The sequence below is a fragment of the Patagioenas fasciata genome, chromosome 14 (genome assembly GCF_037038585.1).
Source record: "Patagioenas fasciata isolate bPatFas1 chromosome 14, bPatFas1.hap1, whole genome shotgun sequence".
NCBI lineage: Eukaryota > Metazoa > Chordata > Aves > Columbiformes > Columbidae > Patagioenas > Patagioenas fasciata.
The window spans coordinates 2,667,270-2,689,026 of NC_092533.1; the positions used below are offsets into that span (position 1 = coordinate 2,667,270).

General features: G+C 46.2%; 2 protein-coding genes across 2 annotated transcripts in view; both read left to right on the forward strand.

The window, feature by feature from the left end:
- Window positions 1-14,797, forward strand: part of ERGIC1 (endoplasmic reticulum-golgi intermediate compartment 1) — a 55,693-nt gene extending 40,896 nt beyond the window's left edge. Inside the window, exons 7-10 of the mRNA XM_065848810.2 lie at window positions 1,653-1,713; window positions 2,923-3,023; window positions 5,552-5,674; window positions 11,169-14,797. Coding sequence (XP_065704882.1) covers window positions 1,653-1,713; window positions 2,923-3,023; window positions 5,552-5,674; window positions 11,169-11,276 — 393 coding nt within the window. The 3' untranslated portion in view covers window positions 11,277-14,797. The remainder of the gene's footprint in view (window positions 1-1,652; window positions 1,714-2,922; window positions 3,024-5,551; window positions 5,675-11,168) is intronic.
- A 1,814-nt stretch (window positions 14,798-16,611) lies between these two features.
- Window positions 16,612-21,092, forward strand: RPL26L1 (ribosomal protein L26 like 1). The gene is made up of 4 exons (XM_065849388.2): window positions 16,612-16,713; window positions 18,145-18,317; window positions 18,996-19,136; window positions 20,921-21,092. Exons 2-4 carry the CDS (start codon window positions 18,150-18,152, stop codon window positions 21,047-21,049), a joined length of 438 nt encoding a protein of 145 aa, XP_065705460.1. The 5' UTR covers window positions 16,612-16,713; window positions 18,145-18,149; the 3' UTR covers window positions 21,050-21,092.
- The last annotated feature ends 665 nt before the right edge of the window (window positions 21,093-21,757 follow it).

The window sequence follows — 21,757 nt, forward strand, 5'->3', positions numbered from 1 at the left end:
AGCAAGCGTTGTAATGGGACCCCAGAGTATTCCACAAGGAAAACCATGGTAAAACATCAGACTGGGAGTTGCAAATGCCATCGCTGTTGCAGAGGCAAGGGAGGTAGATGCACCAAAGGACCTGATGGCACCGAAACAGGCGGTTGTGGGGATGTCTGGTGGCTCAGTCTATGTGGGAGCTCTGTCACTCACACCTTTGCAAACTCACCGTGTAGAGAGATACAGAGCAGATAACTTTTATCTGTAAACGGACGTGTGGGTGTTGTGGAGTCAAGGACAAGAATGTAAGTCCAAATATACAAGTACCTCACAGGATAGATACAGTCGTTTGCTGAGCAGTCACTCAAATATTTACTGTTAGAGTGTTCAAAGGGGACCTTAAAGTCTCTGGCCTAAATATGCTCTAAGAGACTCAGTTCTCAGCTGTATCAAGAGTGGAGCATAATACTGTAGCCCAACCCATGGGATTCTCTTTCTTTGTTTCCTTTTTCCGTCAGTAAATAATACATACAGACTGCATGTGAAATGCAGAAATGGTTGCTGTTGTGTAAAATACGTGAAATGCCAACAGACTGAAAGGCACTGCAGAAGGTTCAGCTGTTGCTCTTGCTCTGGTCTTGTTACCAGCACCTTGCCAGTGGAACTTGCGGATTATTTCCTCTCTCTAGAGAATTTCATTCTCAGGAGAGAGATGGGTTCAGTTGCTGCTTCCTCCAGAGCATCGTCCACTCTGTAGCATTCAGGACAGGGACGCAGCCGTTAGGATGAGGCAAACACATCCACGTGCTATCAGCTGTTGAGAGGGTCTGGGCAGGAAAGTGCATTGTCCTGGTGATGAGGTGAGACTGTCACACCTACAACCAGGTACTTCTTCCAGACTCTTCTTCCCTCCTGTCTGGCTTGAGGTCGGGAATTTCTAGTTTGAGGAGTTATTTTTCCTTTCTGTATAGCTTACTGTGCCTTACATGAGTCTACAGCTGTTGCTGTGGGGTTTCCACTGGCTAGAGAGTTCACAAATTGATTATTCTGTTGGTGGACATCAGACTCTGTACGACAGTATGTGGAAGGCATGGGATGGAAGTCCTGTTATTCTGGGCACACAGATACTTGCGTGCCTGCGACCAGCGGCAGGAAAAGCTGGACGGGACGGGTGGTGTCGTTGGGATGTGTCCTTCCCACCTCCAAGGGCACAGTGTGCCAGCTGGGCTAGTGAGTTCCAGCTGTACAAGCCCAACTGCTCTGATACAGGCTACCTTTACAGGAGAACTCTTGAGTTTTAACCTGAATATGACTCCCTTTTATTTCCCTTTCAGCCCGATAAATAAATTTCACAGTTAACTATGCAAAACTCTTAGGAAATGTCTCACAATGAAATTTCACAACCGGCCTCTTCCAACTGCAATTCCTTTCGCTTTGGAGTGGTTTTGGAGTTTCATCTTGTAAGATGTTGTGAAATCAACTTTTTGACTTGGAACCAACCTCTGTGGTGATGGTCACTGAAAGATATTTCAAGTCATCTTTTACTGGGTTGAGGCTTTGTTTTCGGAAAGGTTGAATCAGGCTGATTCCTTGTTACAAGAGAGGATAGGGAAACAAAGGTCAGCAGTACCAGGTCATAGCGTAGTTTCTTCATACCCCTTTTTGCTTTCCAGGTCCATAATGTTCATGGAGCGTTCAATGCCTTGGAGGGAGCAGACAAACTCAGCTCAAATCGTACGTATTCTTGGGTATTACAGGTCTTAGCCACTCTCTGCAGCAGGGGAAACAGCCATTCATGCGGCGTTGCTGTATCCACAGCTCTTTAATCTGCCTCTTTAACCAAAATGATCCGGACATTGCTGACCCACGTTTCCATTTTCTCCAGTACCGTAGAGAAGTCTTAGCCCAAAAGGTTCTTTGCAGCCCTTCTGCAGCCTGGACATTGTATCCAGTTCTGTTATGACCGACTCAGTTACTGAGATTTTTATCCATATCCTATTCCTACAACTCCCCTTTGCTGCTGTCACTGCCACCAGAACCTTTCCTTGACCTTGTGTTGTAACTTAGCTCCTACCTCAAGTTCTGCCCTGTGTCTGGAAGAGTTGACATTTTCATTGCCCTTATTTATGACCAGCACCACAAAAAGAAAATCCCAGTGCATGCTACAATTTGCAGTAGTTTTTCTCCTTCAAGTATCCAGGCTCCCGCAGGGTATCACTTTTGTCCATTTCTTGGAACAAAATGTTGATGGCTGTTCCTGAAGTTAGACAGGTGTGGGGTTTTGGTTTGTTGGAGCTTTTGGGGGGTTTGTTTGTTTTCTCCAGGAGCCAAATGTCATTGTGTTACACTTGGCCAAAGGATCCTCCACATAAATGCTTTAGAATTCTAGTTTTAGCACACACAAAAAATGACTGGCACAAGCCATTTAAATAATGAAAAAATGAGTTGATAATTGTTGAGCAGCTGTAGGATAAGGAAGAACATAAAGAAAGAAAGCTGAGTGCACAAGGAATGAGACTACACAGGTTGGAATGCCTCAGCTTATTCTGGCAAAAGAAGCTCAGTGAGCTGCAGTTCTAACCTCAGCTATTTCTTGATTTAACCAGGACAGCTTTTTGTGGTGCTATAAGTCTTATCATTCATAGCTGCAAGCGGTTCCGAAGGTTCAAGTGGCCCAAACTCATCTCCGTGGGTCCTGGTGCTATAGAAGCCTTAGAATGGTGGGCAGGTTCTGTGTCATCGAGTACCATACAACGTTTGGTACAAAGGACATGAACGTAGGATGTCAAATTGTCGCTTTGTCACAGAACCTGACACAAGGAGGAGGGAGGCACCTTTTCTGTGGCTTGTTTTAGTTGATTTTGCACGTTTACTACGAAATGTTACGTGGGCTGCGATTCCTTTTTCTGAATGCTAACTTCTACTTTCCTTTCCTGACCGCAGCTCTTGCATCTCATGATTACATACTGAAGATTGTCCCGACGGTGTACGAAGACATGGGCGGCAAGCAGCGATACTCATACCAATATACTGTAGCAAATAAGGTAAAGCAGCAGGTAGATCTGAGAAAAGCTCCTCGTGTCAGCCCAGGGGTTGCACGGAGGATCTCCAGCCCCGTTCCTGCGCCGTGTCCCTGGTTTGTAGGTGAGCAGTAGCCTCTGCTGGGAGAAGGAGGAACTGAAGCTCTTCCGAGTGGGGCTTCCAGATGGTGGCATTGTTTTAATGCAGGAAAACGCTGTTCTTGCTCCCGATGTTCTCCCGTGGCTGTGAAACTGATCTAGATTTGCTGTACATTGTGTGGGAAGTTTTTACGTGCTGCAGGAGCTCTTGTGATCTGTGTCAAGATGCATCTGGATGGAAACTGCAATCCAGCTGAACGTACGAAACAGCACTTACACGAGGTTTTGTTAGTGAAGCGGCCTCAGTTGTGATGGGTGTATCAGATAAATAAGCAGAGTTTTTAGCTTTTTACAAACGTTGACTTCAGATATTAAACCACCGAACATGCAGCAGCAAATACATACTGCTTGACTGTTTCACAGTGCCTACTTTATTATAGTGGATTATGATAGTTACTATAACTTTATCATTCTTATTTGTATTTTAATAATACGATGTATTGAAATTTTTTTTAAAAGAGGACTCTATTTATTTTTGAAGGTAAAAAGCCTCTTTCAGTTTAAAATGATTTGCCAGTCAGGTGCTAAATGAAAGCCCAGAATATGTTTCTAATATCTAATTACTGCTATTTTGCCATAACTGAGAATCAAGCACACGCTCTCATTGACTAGTTCTCAGATTAACGTTCCTGCCTAGTGACTTTTGGAGTGGCTTGTACAGCGTGTCCCAATGGTTTGGACGTCTCCCTCAATTCAGATTACAATGTGTTTGTTCTGCATAATGTCACAACCGCTGTTCTGATAAGAGGCTTGTGACACAAGTTCTGAAAGTAGCTTGGAAAACAGCAGGAGCTTTTGACGCTTCAATGAGATCGTTGCAAATGGGGCCGTTTGGCCAAGACTGACTCAGGATTGCTGGTGGGGGAGAAATGAGGTCAGTTCTATCACAACTGAAGCGCAGAGAAGCGGTGCTGCCTCAGCCTTTTCTTCTCGTTAAACACCAACATTCCCTTCTTGGTGCTTTAGTCCTTGACTCCCACGCTGATCAGTGGGAAACAGAAGCAGAAGCCACTGGAGTGGTCTGGCACAGGTTGATTAGCATGAAGAGATGAGTAGAGCCTGAAGTGCGGACTGTCCATCTCTGCTCCTCCTCCACCCCCTGGACCCTTGGTTTCCTCACTTCCCCAGGCAGCCACTGTCCCAAGAGATGCTGAAGAACTGCAATAAGAGCCTTGAATATATTACAACTAGAGATTTCAGCTACATTCTGCCTCTCTTGTCATCCCTGGAAAAAAACCTAGAGAGGAATTTGAGATTTATATGAGATTAATGAAGGAGATAGATGCTGTTTCACCAGCTCCCTCTGAGCTCAGTGAGAGTTAAATCAGCTTTTTTTTGTAGCATGCTCATGGGTGTCCTGTTGCTTGTCCTTACTTCACCCTTCTGAAGTATTCGAGGTTGTCTTTGCCCCTGTGTGAAGGAGAATTAAACCAACAGCGGTTATCAGGGTCGGCTGGAGCGTCACAGGGCTGAGGAAGGGAAGAGGCGGCGTGTGCCATGCTGGTGGCTCTCGTTGGGCTCATGAGTCCCCAGCCTGCTTTTCTTTCATTTTCTTCTTCAGTCTGTCATGCTAGATGTCCTGATCCTGGAAAACTGATATATATTTCCACCGAGAGCACAGACAAAATATTAGCTCAAAAAAGATGTGACTTGTGCTAGTAAATTGATGTCAGTATGTATTGCCCGTTGGTGTTGGGCAGTGCATCTTGTCGGGGTGTCGTCCTGTGGCGGATTGATTGCGCTGTACCTGTTATTAAAGAAATGGATTAAAGGAGATTATCGCCGGCAATCTGAAAGTGTCACTTCTGAACCAACTTGGAATATTTTTGAACCTTTTTCTGTCTACAGTTTCATTTTGGCTTTCACCATGCTTTTTAAATATGGCTCTACGTGATTCATAGTGAGTGGGCAAAGCGTTCGCATTGTTGGTCCCAGTTGGAAGGGGCTGCTGCTTTCTGTTCTGAATGCAGGGGCTAGAAGGGATTTTCACGGTCTTGCAAACTAAATTCCAGTTGTTTGATGAATATCCCGGTATACGATTTACGTACTGACAGTACAAAAAATTCGCCTGCAACCGCTTAGACACTGCTTGTATTTAAACAGAGCAGATCTGAGCTAGAGAAATCAATGCCAGCCTTTCTGTTTACTTGTGTAACCTTGAATGAAGATGGGAGTGAGCATCATCGCTCTCTGTTCCTGGCTCTATCATTATGAGATTGTGAAGAACTTATTTTCCTATTTGATAAGGATAGGGTGTGGACAGTCATGCAGGAATTAACTTCAGGCTGATCATTAGTACAAAACAGTGGAGTAGAAGCGATTTTATTGCAGGCACTTTATCTGGAACAAGATGACTCACGTTTTCTGACGTTTTCCCCCACTTTCTCTTCTAGGAGTACGTAGCCTACAGCCACACTGGCCGCATTATCCCAGCTATCTGGTTTCGTTACGACTTGAGCCCCATCACAGTGAAATACACAGAGAGGCGACAGCCTTTATACAGGTTTATCACATCGGTGAGTTACTCTAAACTCTAATTCTCCCTTCTCCTGCCTGCCTTTCGTTTATTTTCTGAGCCTTTCTTCTCCGGAAGAATTGAGCTTCTGCTTCAGAGCATTGTGACACGATTGAAATAAAGCAGCACATCGCCACAGTTGTACCGAAGTGTGAGGTAACTGGCAAGCCCTATGCTCTGACGGTTTGATTTAATTGCTAGGCACAGAAGAAGGAAAACCATCCTATTCCAGAAGTGCCGAACTCTGTCTAGACAGGATGGGCACTACTGCAGCATGTCGGAAACTTGAGGTAAAGCTAATGTGGTATGCAGTGAAGCACGCTGCAATAAACTGTCTCTAACGATGAGATCTGCCTTGCAGAGGATGCAGCGCAGTTGTTTTACTCGGTGCTACTGCTTGGCTTAGTGCGGATATGCCAGTTCCAGGCATTTCCTCCTGGGCAGAAGTGGAGAAGAGCTTCATTATCAAATTCCAGAGGTGTTTTCCTGACAAGTTACATTTTGACCTATGCAGATAACATCCTGCAGTACTGATCTCAGCATCTGTAACGAAGCTGTGCTGTCCAAACTGCTGGTTAGGCAAAGAGCTGTTTAAAGGTCTTCTAGAACTGAGGGAGGTGGCTTAAAATTGAAGCTGCAGTTTGCTGTGCTGTGGTAGAATGTAAAGCAGTTGATAAGTTGGCTGGAATGAAGACCTCGGATTTTGATTTGTAAACTGGTTGAATATTTTGATTTGAAGTAACATAAGCAGGGTGGCTGTGCTGCACTTAAAGATTTTGATTTTGCAGCCTCCGATAAACACCAAGTTCCCTTCACTTCACTTTAGAAATGCGAGCGATCTCTGCGATACACAAATACCAAGAGAAGGGAACTTGAAGCAAAATCTAAATGTCATGGTTTAAGACCTTTTCTTCGTAGCACATCTGTTTGGTTTCAAAACATAATCCTAAAAAGTCAAACACCAGCATTTTATGACTTGGCATCTCATACTGCCTCCACTTCTTTCCCTAAAAATATGTTCTCGTAGGTTTCTTACACATCTTGTTGGGGCTGAGGGTGTGGAGGTGTTTTTAATGGGAAACAGTGTTTGGCAGTGATTGATAGCTGGCATTTCTCTGTGTCGTGTCTGTTGCTAGCATTGACTTACTGCTGATGTGCCATTGTATGCCTATAAATAGCATCTCTGTGGAATTCGATACTGTGCTTCGGAGTTGACATAAGGAGGCTACCAGAGGAGTTTTGCTCACTGGTTGCCACAGTGACCTTTGGGATTTGCAATGGCCCCAGCTGGAATTTTGCCCCATCCTGTCTGTGAAGTTAACCAGGCACGTGCTGGCTGCTGGAGCGACAGAGAAGAGTTTTACAGTTGATTTTTGCCCACTTTGTTTGTTCTTATAAACGGCTGTAGTCCCCAGCAGCTCACTTGGGGCCATTCCGATGGAATATCCTTCCTCTGGAGACGTGTGGGTGACACCGATAACCTGCAGCAGCTGGTGCGCAGCTCCTCAGGTGTGCCAGACCCTGGTCAGATGTGGCCAATGTAGAGGCAGATCCTTTTTAGAGATGCTGTAACCGTGGGTACCAGTGTGGACCATCTGGCCCTGGTACAGGTGACCTGCTCATGTTCTCCTTCAGGCTGGGAGTATTTGACACAAGGCCAGCCTTGGGTAGGTATGCGCTACACTTAGAGCTTTCCAGCGTTCAAGGTGGCGTTGAAAAGGCTGAGGTGGGGGAACTGTGCTGCTGAGGATCAAAACACCTTTGTCCTGGGTTTCCTTGCCCTGTTTCAATGACGTGATCTGTTCCGTTGTCCCTTCCGCTGCTTTAGCCCTTTCCTATGTCTCCAGCGTGGCCTTTTGCATCACAGTTGCTCTGGAGACGGGTTAGTGATGATGGGCACTGGGCTGAGGTCCAGGTGGAGGTTGTGCTGGTGCCTCTGGAGTCGCTGCCGAGCGGGGCCATGGAAAGCGTCGGCGCTTTCTGAGCAGCAGCTGCTTGATTTAAAAACTACAAGAGGGGCTCTGGGGTAGGGAAGATCCCCTGCAACTCCTTTTAGGAAGCACATTGTTTATGAGGACACCCATGTGGCTTTCAGTGAATGTAAACGTGTCCCGAGGATGGAGGAGGATCCTGTGAGCTCCAAGACACTTTATGGGGGAGAGATCAGATGGGAGGGTGTTGGCTGTTCAGCAGAGAGCCAAAGGAATCTCATGCTGCTGTGGGGAAGGTGATCTGATGCTCTTTGTTAGTCATGAGTTTGCCCCTCAAAAACTTCAGCCCCACAGCAGCGTTCCCAGGTCGTCTGTGTTCCCAACTCGTGCCTTCTCCTCGGGCTTTTGTGGAATGAAGAATTACTGTAACTTTCTGCACCATATGAGAGGACAAAAGGCGTTGACGTAGCATGGATTTTACTTGCCACGCTTCAAAAAATTCAGTACTAAGTAAGATTTTGTGTTGCTTGTGGGTCAACCCTACCACTGTCACTGTCCTGTGGATTTGCCGTTGATCCTGGGTTAACCACAGACACTTGGCGGAGTGTTAAACATGGTACTTTTTGCCTGTTACACTGTACTGCTTAAAATCAGGGCATCTCCTGTACAAAGAAGCCATTCATGGCCTCGTGTTTGACATTATGGAGCAACAAGGGAAGTTTCACTGCCGAAAAATTATGAGTTCCTGTAAGTGGACAAACTGAAAGTTTTATCGTGAGGTCAGTCTAAGGACTGGGAGGGAGAGGGGGCAGAAAACAAGCCAAAGTTCTGCTGAAGCATTCAGAACCCAAAGAAAATAATAGAGTGTTTTGATGACATGAGAGGACTCGTGTGCCCACTGGGTGTGAAAAAATTAAACTGGAAGTAATCAGGGGGCAAAATGGTTGCAGGGAGAATTATTTCAGCCCTGGGACATGTTACCAGCAGGTATCGTGGGCTCAGTGCTGTGGCGTGTTTAAAGCCAAGACAATGTTGTTCTACCAGAAGTGCTGCAGATCGGCTGGAAAATCTCTGGTTGTGATTCCACATCTTACCTTACTAGGAGTTACCTGGGAGTCCTGCTGGTCCCCTGTGTTCGTTGAAGTCATTTTCAGATTTGAAGGCATCCCAGAGGTCCGGTCACACATCTGACACTCGCATTTTGTCACCTCCTGCATATCCACTCCTGTTTTCCCTTGGACTTCAGCCTGCGCCCCAGCCACTATCCTGGTTCTGTCCAAAATCCTCGTGTGTGCCCCACATCGCCTGGTCTCTCACTGTTGTCATTATTACACTCCTGCATTTCTTTTCCACCCTCCTTTAATGGTTGGGCCTGAGTCAAACTGTAACCTCAAGGAGCCAAACGCACATCATTCCCAGTATAAAATCCCATTAAATATAAATAAGCTCATGATGCCAGGCTTCCTTCAGTGCTGCTGAGGAGCAACACTCCGTACGTATTAGAACGGTGATGATGAAGAAACACGGTGGCGCAGCCTCTGTGCTGAGCTGGAGAACAACCCTGGTGCTGCCTTTTCTTTGTCCCAGCAAACCGAGGGCTGCGTGCGTGCTGGGACGCGGCTCGCGCGGCTGCCAGGTGCCTGTGACTCACAAACCCTCAGCAGCACGGAGCCATGTGGATGAATGTACGTTATTTTCTATACCCCACCCCCTTGCACTGCTGCGCTGAAATCAGATTTTCCTACCGGCTGACGCGAAATCCTGGTGTTGGATGGGTTTTGCGTTGTTTGCGGTGTAACATCTCCTGTCAGCTGAGCTGCGGGGGACTGAAATACCCCAAGTCCATTGCGGCCGTTGTCCCTGAAAAGTCACCGGGCATCGTGTCCCGAGGGACAGCGAGGAGGGCGGCACGGGGGCCAGGACCTCAGCTTGTCCCCTAAAAATACTGGCTTGGCCTCGGGCTGCTGCTCTGGTTTTTGAAGCCTTTATGTGCTGGGATGCCAGCTGTCCTGCAAAACCCGTGTTTACTGCAGCTCCTCATTTCACCGAGCTCACTAAACACGTAAATCCCGGCTATAAATAAATACACATGTAAATGAGTGCTTTATTTCTTGCCGCCTTCACTCACCATTAACGAAGTGCTTGTTCTGTTGCCCCGCTAACTCACTCCCTGCCCAGCTGAATGCTGCTGCTCGCTGTTACTCCTGTATCTATAACTTTGCCCATGGTGTGTAGGGCTGTGTGGGAGACACGGCTCAATAAGTCCCTTCTGTCTCAGTTGTATTGCATTTCCCTGTTACCTTGGCTTTGTTTTGGGTTCCCCTCTCTATTGCCCTTGGCTTCCAGCTCACAGCAAAATCCCCTTTTTCCTGCGCAGGAGATAAGTTCTGTATCACACCCCCTTCTCACTGCCCCTTATTCTCACTGCCCCCTTCTCACTGTCTCTTATTCTCAGAGCCACCTGATCCTGCACAATGTAAAAGGCCAAATTAAAAGAGCATCGTGGTTACGAAGTAAAAAATATGGGAGTTAGGAAAGGCCAGGTCCTGTGTAATGGTACCTTGGCTGCTAAACGGTACGAGGTGACATTATTGTGTATCATACTTTCCATGTGTGGGGTGGGGTGGCACCTCTGAGCAGCGTTTCTGCCCATCCCACGGTATTTGACTTCTCACTAGCAGGTGGTTTGTATTAACGCAGCCCTGAGTACAAGTCAGATGTTTCCATAAGGACTCTGAACCACCTATTGTCGTAGTATTCAACCCTTCAAGTGTGTTTTCCATTGCAGTTTCCCAGGGAGGCAAGTTTGGCATCGTCTCCGTTTCAGAGATAAGGGAATTGAAGCAGTGTATTGGAAAGTCCAAAACTGATGCCTCCTGAATTTGGGTTTTTCTAGCACCCGAGAGCTGAAATAAGCTCTTACGTGAATTAGGGGATTAATTTTTTTCCCTCACGCTGTTCTCGAAGATGATTGCGTGTTTTTACTGGTGTTTAAGTCATTCAGCGTGGGACATCTTGCATGGAAAAGTCCAGCCCACGAAGGGTTAAACTGGCAGCGCTTTTGTAAGCAGCCCTTGTAATGGAAAGTGTTAGAGAGCCCTGGCTGGAGGTGTCACTGGGGCTCTGTTAGTCACTGTCCTTCACATGCTATTCAAGTGTCATTCGCCTCTTTGCGAACGCTCGATCTTGTGAAACAGGGAAAAGACCACAAGGCCCTGATATTTATAATGGAAAACAGTAGTAGGAAGATATGAGCAACGCAGAGCTTCTAGAAAGCTTTGTTAGGTGGAGCTGAGCCTGGAAAGGAGCAGCATTTGTGCCGTGGGCTTCTCGGAGCTGGGATTTGCGACTGGCTCTGGCTGCAAGGAGTTCAGGGCAGCACTAAGTTATTCCACCCTAGGGAATAGCCTTCCTGAGTGATTGTCATGTAGTTACATCCCCAGTACTATTACATGGTTCATACTATGCTTCCAGATATAGCAGTGGGCAATAACATCCTTCCTCCCATTTCAAGCTGCGTTAAAGTTCCCCCCTCACTGACAAAGCTGTTTGTGTGTGTTTCAGATATGCGCCATCATCGGAGGAACATTTACTGTAGCTGGGATCCTCGACTCCTGCATTTTCACGGCTTCAGAGGCCTGGAAGAAGATCCAGCTGGGGAAAATGCAGTAGCGGTGAAACTACCCGGGTCTGCAAGGACAGGAGCGAAGATTGAGAAACCTACCACTACCTGTTTTTCGTCTTTATTTTCTATTCGATCGAATCAGTTGAGTTTTTCTCTAATCAGGCTGTTCAGTGAAGATACCTTCAACAAATCAAAGAAATCCTCCATGCATTTCAGAGCTCTGAGAGCGAAAAATCAATGGGATCGGGGTGTGGATTTTGATTCTCTCCCCCCAGGAAGAGAGGTGGAAATGCCACGTATGAAATACACTGTCAGGTCTGTGTAAGGGTGACAGTCTGCTCTCTGGGAGGTTCCTATGGCAGTGTACAAATTAGGTAGTAGATTGCAAAGAGTTGAGCTGTCTTGTGGCACTTTTTGGAATTCTGTTGGGTTTGCATGATTAGACAATCGACTTTTGTATAAGGCAAAATGATACATTAGGAAGAAATTCCACCCGTGGTGCCAAAAAGGTGGTGTATCTGTTGGTGAGGAGTGGAAAGTGTTAGTCCCCGTAGCAAACTTTAGAGACAGAGGGCAGAAATAACATTTAAAAGATGTTTTGTGCTTTTATTGAAAGCTCTTTTGTTCAGATATGACCTTTCTAATGAAACGAGCAAACGAGGGGAAACCTTCCCCCAGGTACCTTCTCCTGGGTGGTGTTTGATCCAGGCAGCGAGGGCCTCACTTTTACTCTGGGTGTAAAAGTGGCTTCATTTCTTCCCAGAAACTGAATATCCAGTCTTGTGTTTACAGGTGGCATGAAGTAAAAACCAAACCGAGCAACACAGTTTTATGTGGCCTTTGCTTTGAAAGGGAATAGTTTGTCTTTACAGCATTAGCTTTTATTCGTTCTTATGCTGCTTTTTTTTTTTTTGAACACAGACCGCCCAACAGTCTGGATTCTGCACTTCTGCTTTATGATTGTTGTTATTTTGAAAAGGGGTTATATATTCTATGTGTTCAGAAGAACGGTGCAGACGATGAGCACCTCGCTGTCTTGCTTTGTGTGTGTATATTGAAAACACCTGTCAAACACAGGAGGTCTCTCTTTTCAGGGCTTAAGATGCCTCCCTTTTCATTTAAAACTCAATCAGGCGTCTTTTCTGAGCCCCAGGCTGACACTGTTCACCCACAGTTGTTTTATTTGATTCCTTAAAATGGTACCTGAGCTCCCATGGCCATTCATTCCAGCCTTGTCTTCTGGGGCCTCCCAAAAACGGAGGCTGAGGGGAGAACCCCCGCCAGGGGTGGTTGTGTGTGATGGTAGATGCGAGTTCACTGAAATGAGACCAAACCCCACCAGCGCATTTTCCACGGCCTCCTAAATGTTTCTTGAGTAGTAACAGTCTCTGCATGCTTTGTGAATGTCTGAGCCGAGGATACACAGGTTTTAAGTGTTCCAGGATGGGTAAAAATCATAAAATAAAACTCTTTAACTCAATCAATGCTGTAAATTTGAAGACTGTTGCCGGATTTCTCTTGGATAATATTTCCTGCCGACTGCCCTTTCCTGGAGGCAAAAGCATCCCAACATTATGCTGTAATAATGAGAATCTTTGAATATTCAGTGTTAACGCTAGAGTCAGATACATTTCAAAAGTATTGCTAATACTTGTCTGTTGAAACTGTCTCGTTGCTTTGGAAGCAGGGAAGGTAACCAGTTCTATCCACACACCAGCCACCCTCCCCTGCCATCCTCTGCCCTGTAGCGACTTCGGATGAATTACAGCATTGGAATTTTTTCCCTGTTCTTATTATGGACTGATTGCTATTACTTTTAGGTGTAAACTGGATTGTGTAACTTCCTGTATCTGTTAATGTATGGATAGATTTTATACTTTTTTTTTTTTTTTTTCCCATTTACAAAAATCGACTTGAAAACGAGCTGCTTGTCTTCATTTCGGTGCGCGCACCCGTGTGCCCGCGAGCGACCCGGGTCCCCATCGCAGTCACTTCTCCGGCTGGCTGGAGGATCCACTCCAATCCACCGTGACCAGCTGAAGCTTACGGCACAAACAACTTAGTTTTTCCTCTTGAATTTCTTGAGTCTTCGCTCCCAGCTTGTGGATTACAAGGGTGTCATTTTTAATATCTTAGCAGTGCATCCTTCTCCCGGGCTGTGCAAGAGAAGATCTTTGCGGTGCAGTGGGTTGAACTGTCGGGTTTCTGATATTTCTTCCCTGAGACAATTTATTGAGCACAAAGCTGGTTGCAGATTCCTTGTGTTGCCTGGCGTGTTATTTCTGCCCCTCTCCCCATCTGAATAAACGCTGCCTTCTGAGCAGTCCAAGCCAGTTCTCTAAACCCGACCACTGAAATCATTTGGCTTTCTTTGGAAATAACAGGTGCATACTTCAGCGTGGCTGCTTTCCCTACCAGTACATCCACGGCAATAACCTAAGAAATCACCTTTTGCTGGATGTGGAAACCAAATTGTACTCAAGTTCTGGCAAAACTCTGCTGGAGAAACAGTCCAGGCTTTAGTTCGCTAAGCTGGGTCTAAGCGTTTGTATACGGCCAAGGCTGGCTCTTGGGTCTGCTCTAAGTTGTCCAAGCCTGTCCTTCAGCCCTGGGTCATGTAATGGTGCTGCATCGTGTGTTTGCAGAAGAATTTGCTCTTCATCTCTCCAAATGTGACACCGAGGTGGTTCCTGCCCCGTGCACACGTGTCTCAGTAGATTTCACTTCTATTTTCAAACACTGCCTAGAGACACAATGTGCTCCGTTGTGCTTTAAACATCAATGCAAACAAATTCTTTCAATCCGTAGCGGAAGGAAAAACATCGATCGCAGGTGTTCATCCATATTCCTGACTTTGCTCTTTCAAGTCAGTATTTTCACAGAAGTATTTGCGGTTTTCCAAGAAAGACATCCCTGTAGGAAGTGAAATATTTACAATGTGTATATGTTGCACTCTAAATAAGTCCCTTTAAAGCTACATCCCATCACACAGTGAGAACTTGTGGCATTAGGATGCTTTGCAGTGGTAGAGTTAAAATGTTTAGCTCTAGGGAAAGCCGTGCTTAGGTACGTTTGAGGCAGCATGTGGACTGCTAAAGAGATTATTTTTAATAAAATATGGAAATGGGGTAAGAAAATATCGAAAGGTACGCATTTGTGAATGATCTTTATCAAAGGTTTGCTTTTAACTGCTCTATAAAAGTGAAATCTGCAGTCTAGATGGTAAAGTCTGTAGTTAATTCCTGAATATTTCTTGTGTAAGGTGGTTTTTATTTGTGTGATACACAGACTGTTAGGGCTGAAAATGACTGTGATGAGGATCTGCTTTAGAGAGGTGGTTTGAAGCTTCAGATGGAATATGTCAGTGGGGTGTTTCCTCAATGGTCTTTGGAAGAAGGGCGAGAGGGAGGACGTGGTCCTGCCGTCTGTCACCGCAATGTTTAAAGCACAAACCATTTGCATTTTTACAGTGGAGTTCTGGCATTTCTCTCGATTTGCAACCTTATGTTAATAAAAAATTAGCCTTTTTAGTTCTCCAATTAAAAATAAAACTCATGTTTTGATTGGCTTCTTGTTGCACTCCTATTGCAAAATCAACCTAAAGGAACGTTTACAATTACTCTTTCCATGAACTAAGCATTATCACAGGATGAAATCGCTGTAAGCCAGGTCACTGCGTAGAAAGTTAACACGGGGCTCTTTTGTAATGGGATCTGAGTCACGTCTGGACGTTCAGTGCTTGGTTTTGAACAGTACCAAGTGTTCTAACCTCCTTTTTATGAGAGGTGTGTGGCCTGTGCTTGGAACCTGCTGCGTTTGGCTTTAGTCACCATGCCACTTGGTATATAAAATAACCCCTATGTTGTTCCCCCCCTCCTCTAATTTCCTTTTAGCCTTGCTTCACTAGATATTTAGAAATAAGTGTCTGAGGAAATCAACAATGATTGAATAGTAAAGGGTTGCAACACAGCAAATTTGGACACAATATATCTGCACTGCAGAATTGCTTTAAGTTGTGGTATTTCTGACTTGTGTTGGTGCCCACTTGTGCTGGTTTGACTGAAAGCGAGTTAATTTTCTTTATGCAGTTAGAAACTTCTCTTTTTTGCAGCTGGCACAGTCGTTAGTTTGCGAACAAGCAGGTATCACCCCAGGATGGAGTTAATGTTCTTCTTCAAGTAACTTTCCATTGTCTTTGAGTTGGAACAATGAGAATGTAAGAGTTTATTGTTACCTTAGTTATTGTCTGGGAGCCAAGGTCTTTCTGAGGCTCTGCCCGTGGGTGTGGGGCGGCTGGGAAGGTGTAGTAGTGGTATAGTAGTGTTATTTTATTAAACTGAGTTTATCTCAATCCATGAGTTTCTCCCTTTCGATTCTCTCCCCTATTTGGGGAGTTGTGATCGCCAGCTCAGCTTAAACCGCAACACTGCTGTACAACGTCTTAATGAAGGAAGAGATCTTCCAATTAACATCACATACAGATTGGAACTCGGGTTTCCAGAAGCAACAGGTACCAAAGGTCCTTTACTTTGCATAAAAGATGAGCAAAGGCCCTGGGAAAGGCATTTGTACAACTCTCAGCAGGCTGGAAACTTTTCCAGATGATCTTTATAAACCAGAACCCAAACGAGGGTGTGTGCTGCTGCACCCGAGCCATCGGTTCATTTCTACCAGCATCACATTCTGCCATAAATGATTTTCCTTGGGAATACATTAATCTGTTCCTGAAAAGAAAAAACTAATAGTACCAAATCTATCTGAAGTGCAAGCAGTTTGTGCAGGTGAGTTGGTTTATGGAAGCAGGTGATGGTGCCCATGGGCACAGGGCCTGGGCGGGGGAATTTGAACTTGGCAGAATAGGCTCGGGCTGGTACCGGAGACAATGATGCCCGGGCAGGTACCAGGGGAAGATGCCTGGGCTGGTACCGGGGCGTGATGCCCGGTCAGGTACTGGGGGACGATGCCTAGGTGGGTACCGGGGGATGATGCTCAGGTGGCAGGGGATGCTGCCTGGTCAGTTACTGGGGGATGATGCCCGGGCGGGTACCGGCAGATGATGATGCCTGGGCTGGTACCGGGAGGTGATGCTTGGTCAGGTACCAGGGGATGATGCTCAGGCGGGTACCGGGGGGGGATGCCCGGGCGGGTACCGGGGGATGATGCCCGGGCGGATACCGAGGGGTAATGCCCAGGCAGTTACCGGGGGGTGATGCCTGGTCGGGTACCGGGAGGTGATGCCCGGGCGGGTGCCGGGGGAGGATGCCCGGGCGGGTACCGGGGGATGATGCTCGGGCGGGTACCGGGGGATGATGCTCGGGCGGGTACCAGGTGCCCGCTCGCCGCACCTGCGGCCGCCGGCCGCCAGGGGGCGCAGGTGGCCCCAGCTCCGAGCGCAGGATCTCGCGACATCCCGTTGGCCGCTTGCGGAACCGGAAGCACGTCCCGTTCCTCTTTCCGGGCGACCGTCGCGGCAGCAGCAGCGGGGTAAGGGCGGCCCGGCGCGGCCCGGCTCCATCCGCCGCCATCCTGCGCGGGGTGGCCCTGCGCTGGGCCCCGCTGGCCGCGGCGGGACGGGGCTCCTGCGGCGGCCCCGGTGGGGCCTGTTCGGGGAAGCAGAAGCGGGGCGGGAAGGGGGTCGGTCGCCTCGGGCCTTGCTGGGGTGGCCCGGGCCCTTTTCGCTGACTGGGAAGGGGAGCGGGGTTGGCCCCCAGGATCAGGCAGAGGCGGCGGGGGAGCCGGTGTGGGCCGCAGGGGTGGCCGGTGGGACAGGCCTGCCCCGGGGCTCGGGAGGGAGCTCAGGCCCGGGAGGGAGCCCGCACTCCTGCCGTCTGGTGTTTGGTAATGGTTTTTTTGGTTAATGCAGCTCGGGCAGCGTGTGGTTTGCTGATGTGCGGTGTGCCCGGGGTGGTGTGTGCAGGAGGGACAAGTGTGTAGGACATGAGTGTTGTAATGAACATCATCGAATGGACCTGGTTTGTCAGTCAGGATGAGTGGTGGCATAACCGTAACGTAACCTAGAAGCACAAGGAATTACTGGAGGGACACGAGGATGCTGAGGGGTCTGAAGCATCTTTCTGATGAGGAGACACAGAGAGCTGGGGCTGTTCAGCTGAAGAGGAGCTGAGAGGGGATCCCGTCAATGTCTATAAATTTCTCAAGGGTGGGTGTCAGAGGGTGAACCAGACTCTGTTCAGTGGTGCCCAATGACAGGGTGAGGGGCAGCAGGCACAGGCTGAAACAGGAGGTTCCATGTGAACATGAGGAGAAACTTGTTTACTTTGAGGGTGACAGCCCTGGACCAGGCTGCCCAGAGTGGCTGTGGAGACATTCAAACCTGCATGAACATGACCCTGTGTGATCTACTCTGGTGACCCTGCTCTAGCAGGTGGGTTGAACCGAATGATCTCCAGAGGTCCTTTCCAACTCCAACCACTCTGCGATTCTGTGTGATAACAGACAACTGTAGCGTGGCTGTTAAGATTCAGGAAAGACCACAGGTATCATGGATTTACAAATGTGCTCCTGAATCAGGCATTGTGCTTTGTTTGAGATACCTGTGCAGCATGAGCTCCCCATCTCTGTGAGTCCAAAATATACATTTGCCTTATACACAAGGGTATGGTACAGCAAAAAAAACACTTGTCAGTTGGGTGTCCTGACTTCTGAGAGTCTAGACTTTGGACTAGAAAGAGATGTCCATGTATATAGCATATCAGTCAGTCGCAGGGTTGTTGTTCAAGGAAGAGCTTAAACCTTATTTGAAGTCTGGTTTTTAAAGGTATATGAACCAGGGGTGGGATTAAAAGTAGTTAAAATTGCTTTTGTATGTCCTAGCGTACTTTGTGTGGGTAGGTGATGAAGCACGGTGTGTGTGAGTTACAACCATCTCTCAAGCTGTTGTTTTTCTTTGTGCAGCCAGAATGAAGTTCAATCCGTTTGTGACCTCAGACCGCAGCAAGAACCGCAAACGCCACTTCAATGCACCTTCTCACATTCGAAGAAAAATCATGTCCTCCCCGCTCTCCAAGGAGCTGCGGCAGAAATACAACGTCCGGTCTATGCCCATCCGAAAGGACGATGAAGTCCAGGTAGCTGCGCTGTCTGTCTTTTAAATTGTACTGTTCCACGTGTACTTCTGTCTGGGTTTTGGTTTTCATGTACAGCCTGAGCAAAAAGGAAGGGCTAGACAAATTCAAATTGATGCTACAGCTTTACAAAACAAGTTAATTTAGCCATAGACTTGGCCTATTGAGTGTTTCTTGAGATCACAACAGTGAGAAGGAAAACACAAGGAACCTAAGTGTGCTGGCAACTTTAGGTAGATGCATTGATTATCATGCTGCATTAAAGGCTTTTAACAGTAAAGCACAAAACAAAGGATTGTTTCTTTTCTTTTTTCTATAGACTGTTGGATACCCGCGATATTTTAAAAAGATCAGTTTAGAAATGAATCCAAAGTTAAGCTGTTAAGGTTGACTTTTGTCCTTCTGTTTGAAAAGATAGAGAGTTCCTTCATTGGGGTTTATTGTGGAGAAAATTAGATAAAAGTACGGTTCTGATCCATTGCATTTGCCATTTTAGTGATTGCTGAAATTGCCAAGTAATTGGCTTTGTAGCACGTGTGTACAAAGAGCAGAGTTGTGATTTCAACCCGTGCAGTTCTGCTTTTCTTCTGGGATAATTAGACAGTGTTTCTCAAGGTCTGCTAATTGTTTAAGGGGTGGTTTTGAAGTATGGGACACTGTGCATCTCATGGTCCTGTTCAGGTTGTCCGGGGACACTACAAAGGCCAGCAGATCGGCAAGGTGGTCCAGGTGTACAGGAAAAAGTACGTCATCTACATTGAACGCGTGCAGCGTGAGAAGGCCAACGGCACAACTGTCCACGTGGGGATCCATCCCAGCAAGGTACGGCACGTAACAGGACATCCGACGTGTGGGAGACCTGGTTTTTGGCAAATGAAGATGCTGCTACTGGCATGAGCAGAACCTTGCTAAGGCGTGTGGAATAATGGGTTGAAATAGTACAGTGTAGGGGGATAATAAACAAGGAAATGTTGTGGTGTCATGATGGGAGAGAAGGAACAGTGCAAACCAAGAGCTCTTCTGAAGAGCTTGGTGTTTTTAAAGCATAATATAGATGGTTCAGAACAATCCTCCTTTGCTGTGTGGTGTTCGCACTGATGGAGGCCCTAGGAATGTTCAGATAGATGCTCGGAACTGTGATTTGTTCTTGTGGACTGTTGTGAGCTAAGCTTGTCTGAATCTGCTTTGAGCCCCAAGTGATTTACAGTGTTTCTAGTTTGTAAAAACCAGGCAAAGCCTTTTTAGATCATAACAGGAGAACAGTTCAAACTAAACAGAAGAACTGGCCAAAATCTGGTTTGAAGCAGATGAAGTGAGTCTGCTTAGCCTTGCAGTGTGGGCACGCACGCCGAAGTGTTGGTGGAAGAAATCCAGTTGTAACAGGTTTTCTGATGTAAGTAGTTGGTGTGTTCAGCAGAGGGAGAGCAGAATCATTCCAAAACAACATAATGACTTGTGTGCAGTAATAATATTTGAGGGACAAGGTGACATTACAGTGGAACCCGTGCACATGTTACTTGTGCAGTAAATAGCAGTGGAAGAAGTTGAGGTTTGTGCTGGTCCTCCCGTGAAAGTTTTTTTCTAATTTGATAAAGATTCTAGTCATTAAGGCAAAAAACAGAAGAATGTTTTGTTTGTAGCAAATTTGCAGTCAGGTGGATGACCGGTTTCTGCCTCTCCTTGGTAAAGAGGTAGGAATTAATTACAATTAAGAGAGACCTGAATGCACAGTGAAACTGAGCCGCTGCAGCCTTTGTTTTTTCTAGGATTTGATCGTTAGTTGTATTTTTTAAGTACTCCTTTCAGTAATATCAAAGCGCTTATTTCTTTGCCGTTTTGCGGGATGCAGAGAGAGCACTGAAGGCTGAAAACCAGAGCTTCAGTTTCCTGCTGCTTTGTTGGGGCATACCATTGAAGTTCTGGTAGCAAGTTACCTTTATGTGTCTGTGTTAGTAACACCTGACAACCACCAGGCTGCTTCGCAACTGTTCCATAACAGATGTGTTCTTTAGATTGTCTTTACATGAGTCACTATGATGCATGTTACTGTAGTTCATGCAGATGTATTGGCTGTTGCAAGTGATATGACCAGCAGCAGCATGGCTTTCCAGTGTTCGGAAATTTAGGTGGCTTTGCTTAAAACATGGAGCAATTAAAATCATTATCTATTACTTGCCTTTATGGTACTGGAAAGAAGACTCAGCTGTGCTCTGTGTTTAGGTGGAGGTGGTATCCATCATGTTTGGACAGCGTAATGGAAATTAGATTTACTTCAAAGTAATTATTTTATTGTGCAGATGGATGGAAATTTGGCTGCTCTTCAGTTTGGCCAAATGTTACGGTTGTGCATTGAAAAAACTGCCTGTATGTTCTGATCCCTGAATTTATTCAGAAAAATTAACATAGCTCAGTGTTTGGAAACACAGAAAGCAATTCAGTACCTCTGTTCTACTCAAACCAAATTAGATGGTCTGTGGCAATAAAACTCGGGTGCGTTGGTGCAGTCAGTCAGCAGTGATTGTTTTGGGCCGTGCTGTTACCACAGTTCTGTCCACTTGCTGTATTTTAACACTGAGGAGACACTAAATTATTTGTCCTTTCTCTAGGTGGTGATCACTAGGCTAAAGCTGGACAAAGATCGCAAAAAGATCTTGGAACGTAAAGCCAAGTCTCGCCAGGTTGGAAAGGAGAAGGGCAAATACAAGGAAGAAACAATCGAAAAGATGCAAGAATAGATGGTTTTCTATATGACACCATTAAAGAACTGCTAAAATTAAACTTATTGTTGTGTCTTCTCTTTTAGAATGTCTTGATATGGTGCATCTGGTTAGCATTTATATACTCGTTCTCATGTTTTGATGTTGCTATGTAAAAAATACCTCCACTAAATTAAAAAAGCTTTTCACACTTCTCTTTTTCACTTTTAAGAAAACCAGAGACTCTTTTCCCCATAAAGGAATGGTTCCACCAACGCTGGAAAGAGTAGCGCAATCCTGAAAACACACATCAAATGACCATTGCTCCTCTGTCTCTTCCACTGATAATTAACTCAAACATGTCCATGGTTTTAAATGAACATATTGATTCTGTAAACCACATAGTTGTAATGTTTCCCCAGACATTTGAAGTAAGCTGTTTCTGGCCACAAATCTCTTTCTGCAATCCTCTTATATTACGTTTATTTTCGACCACCTTATAAATTCAGCAGTAAAGGATGACGTTTGAGAGGTTCACCAGGCGTCTGTGCAGTGCCATGTGGTGCCTCAGGGGTCTCACACTGACGCTAGAGGTTGTGATGGGGGGTTCACCTCACCAGTTCGAAAAGGGTGGGAGGGAAGGCAGGCTCAGAGCTGCTAACGCTATTTTGGATGAACTTTTCTGTGAGTGGAAATGAGTTTTTTAGAGCTCTGTACATCTATAATTGAGGGCTGCTGCAGCGCGTT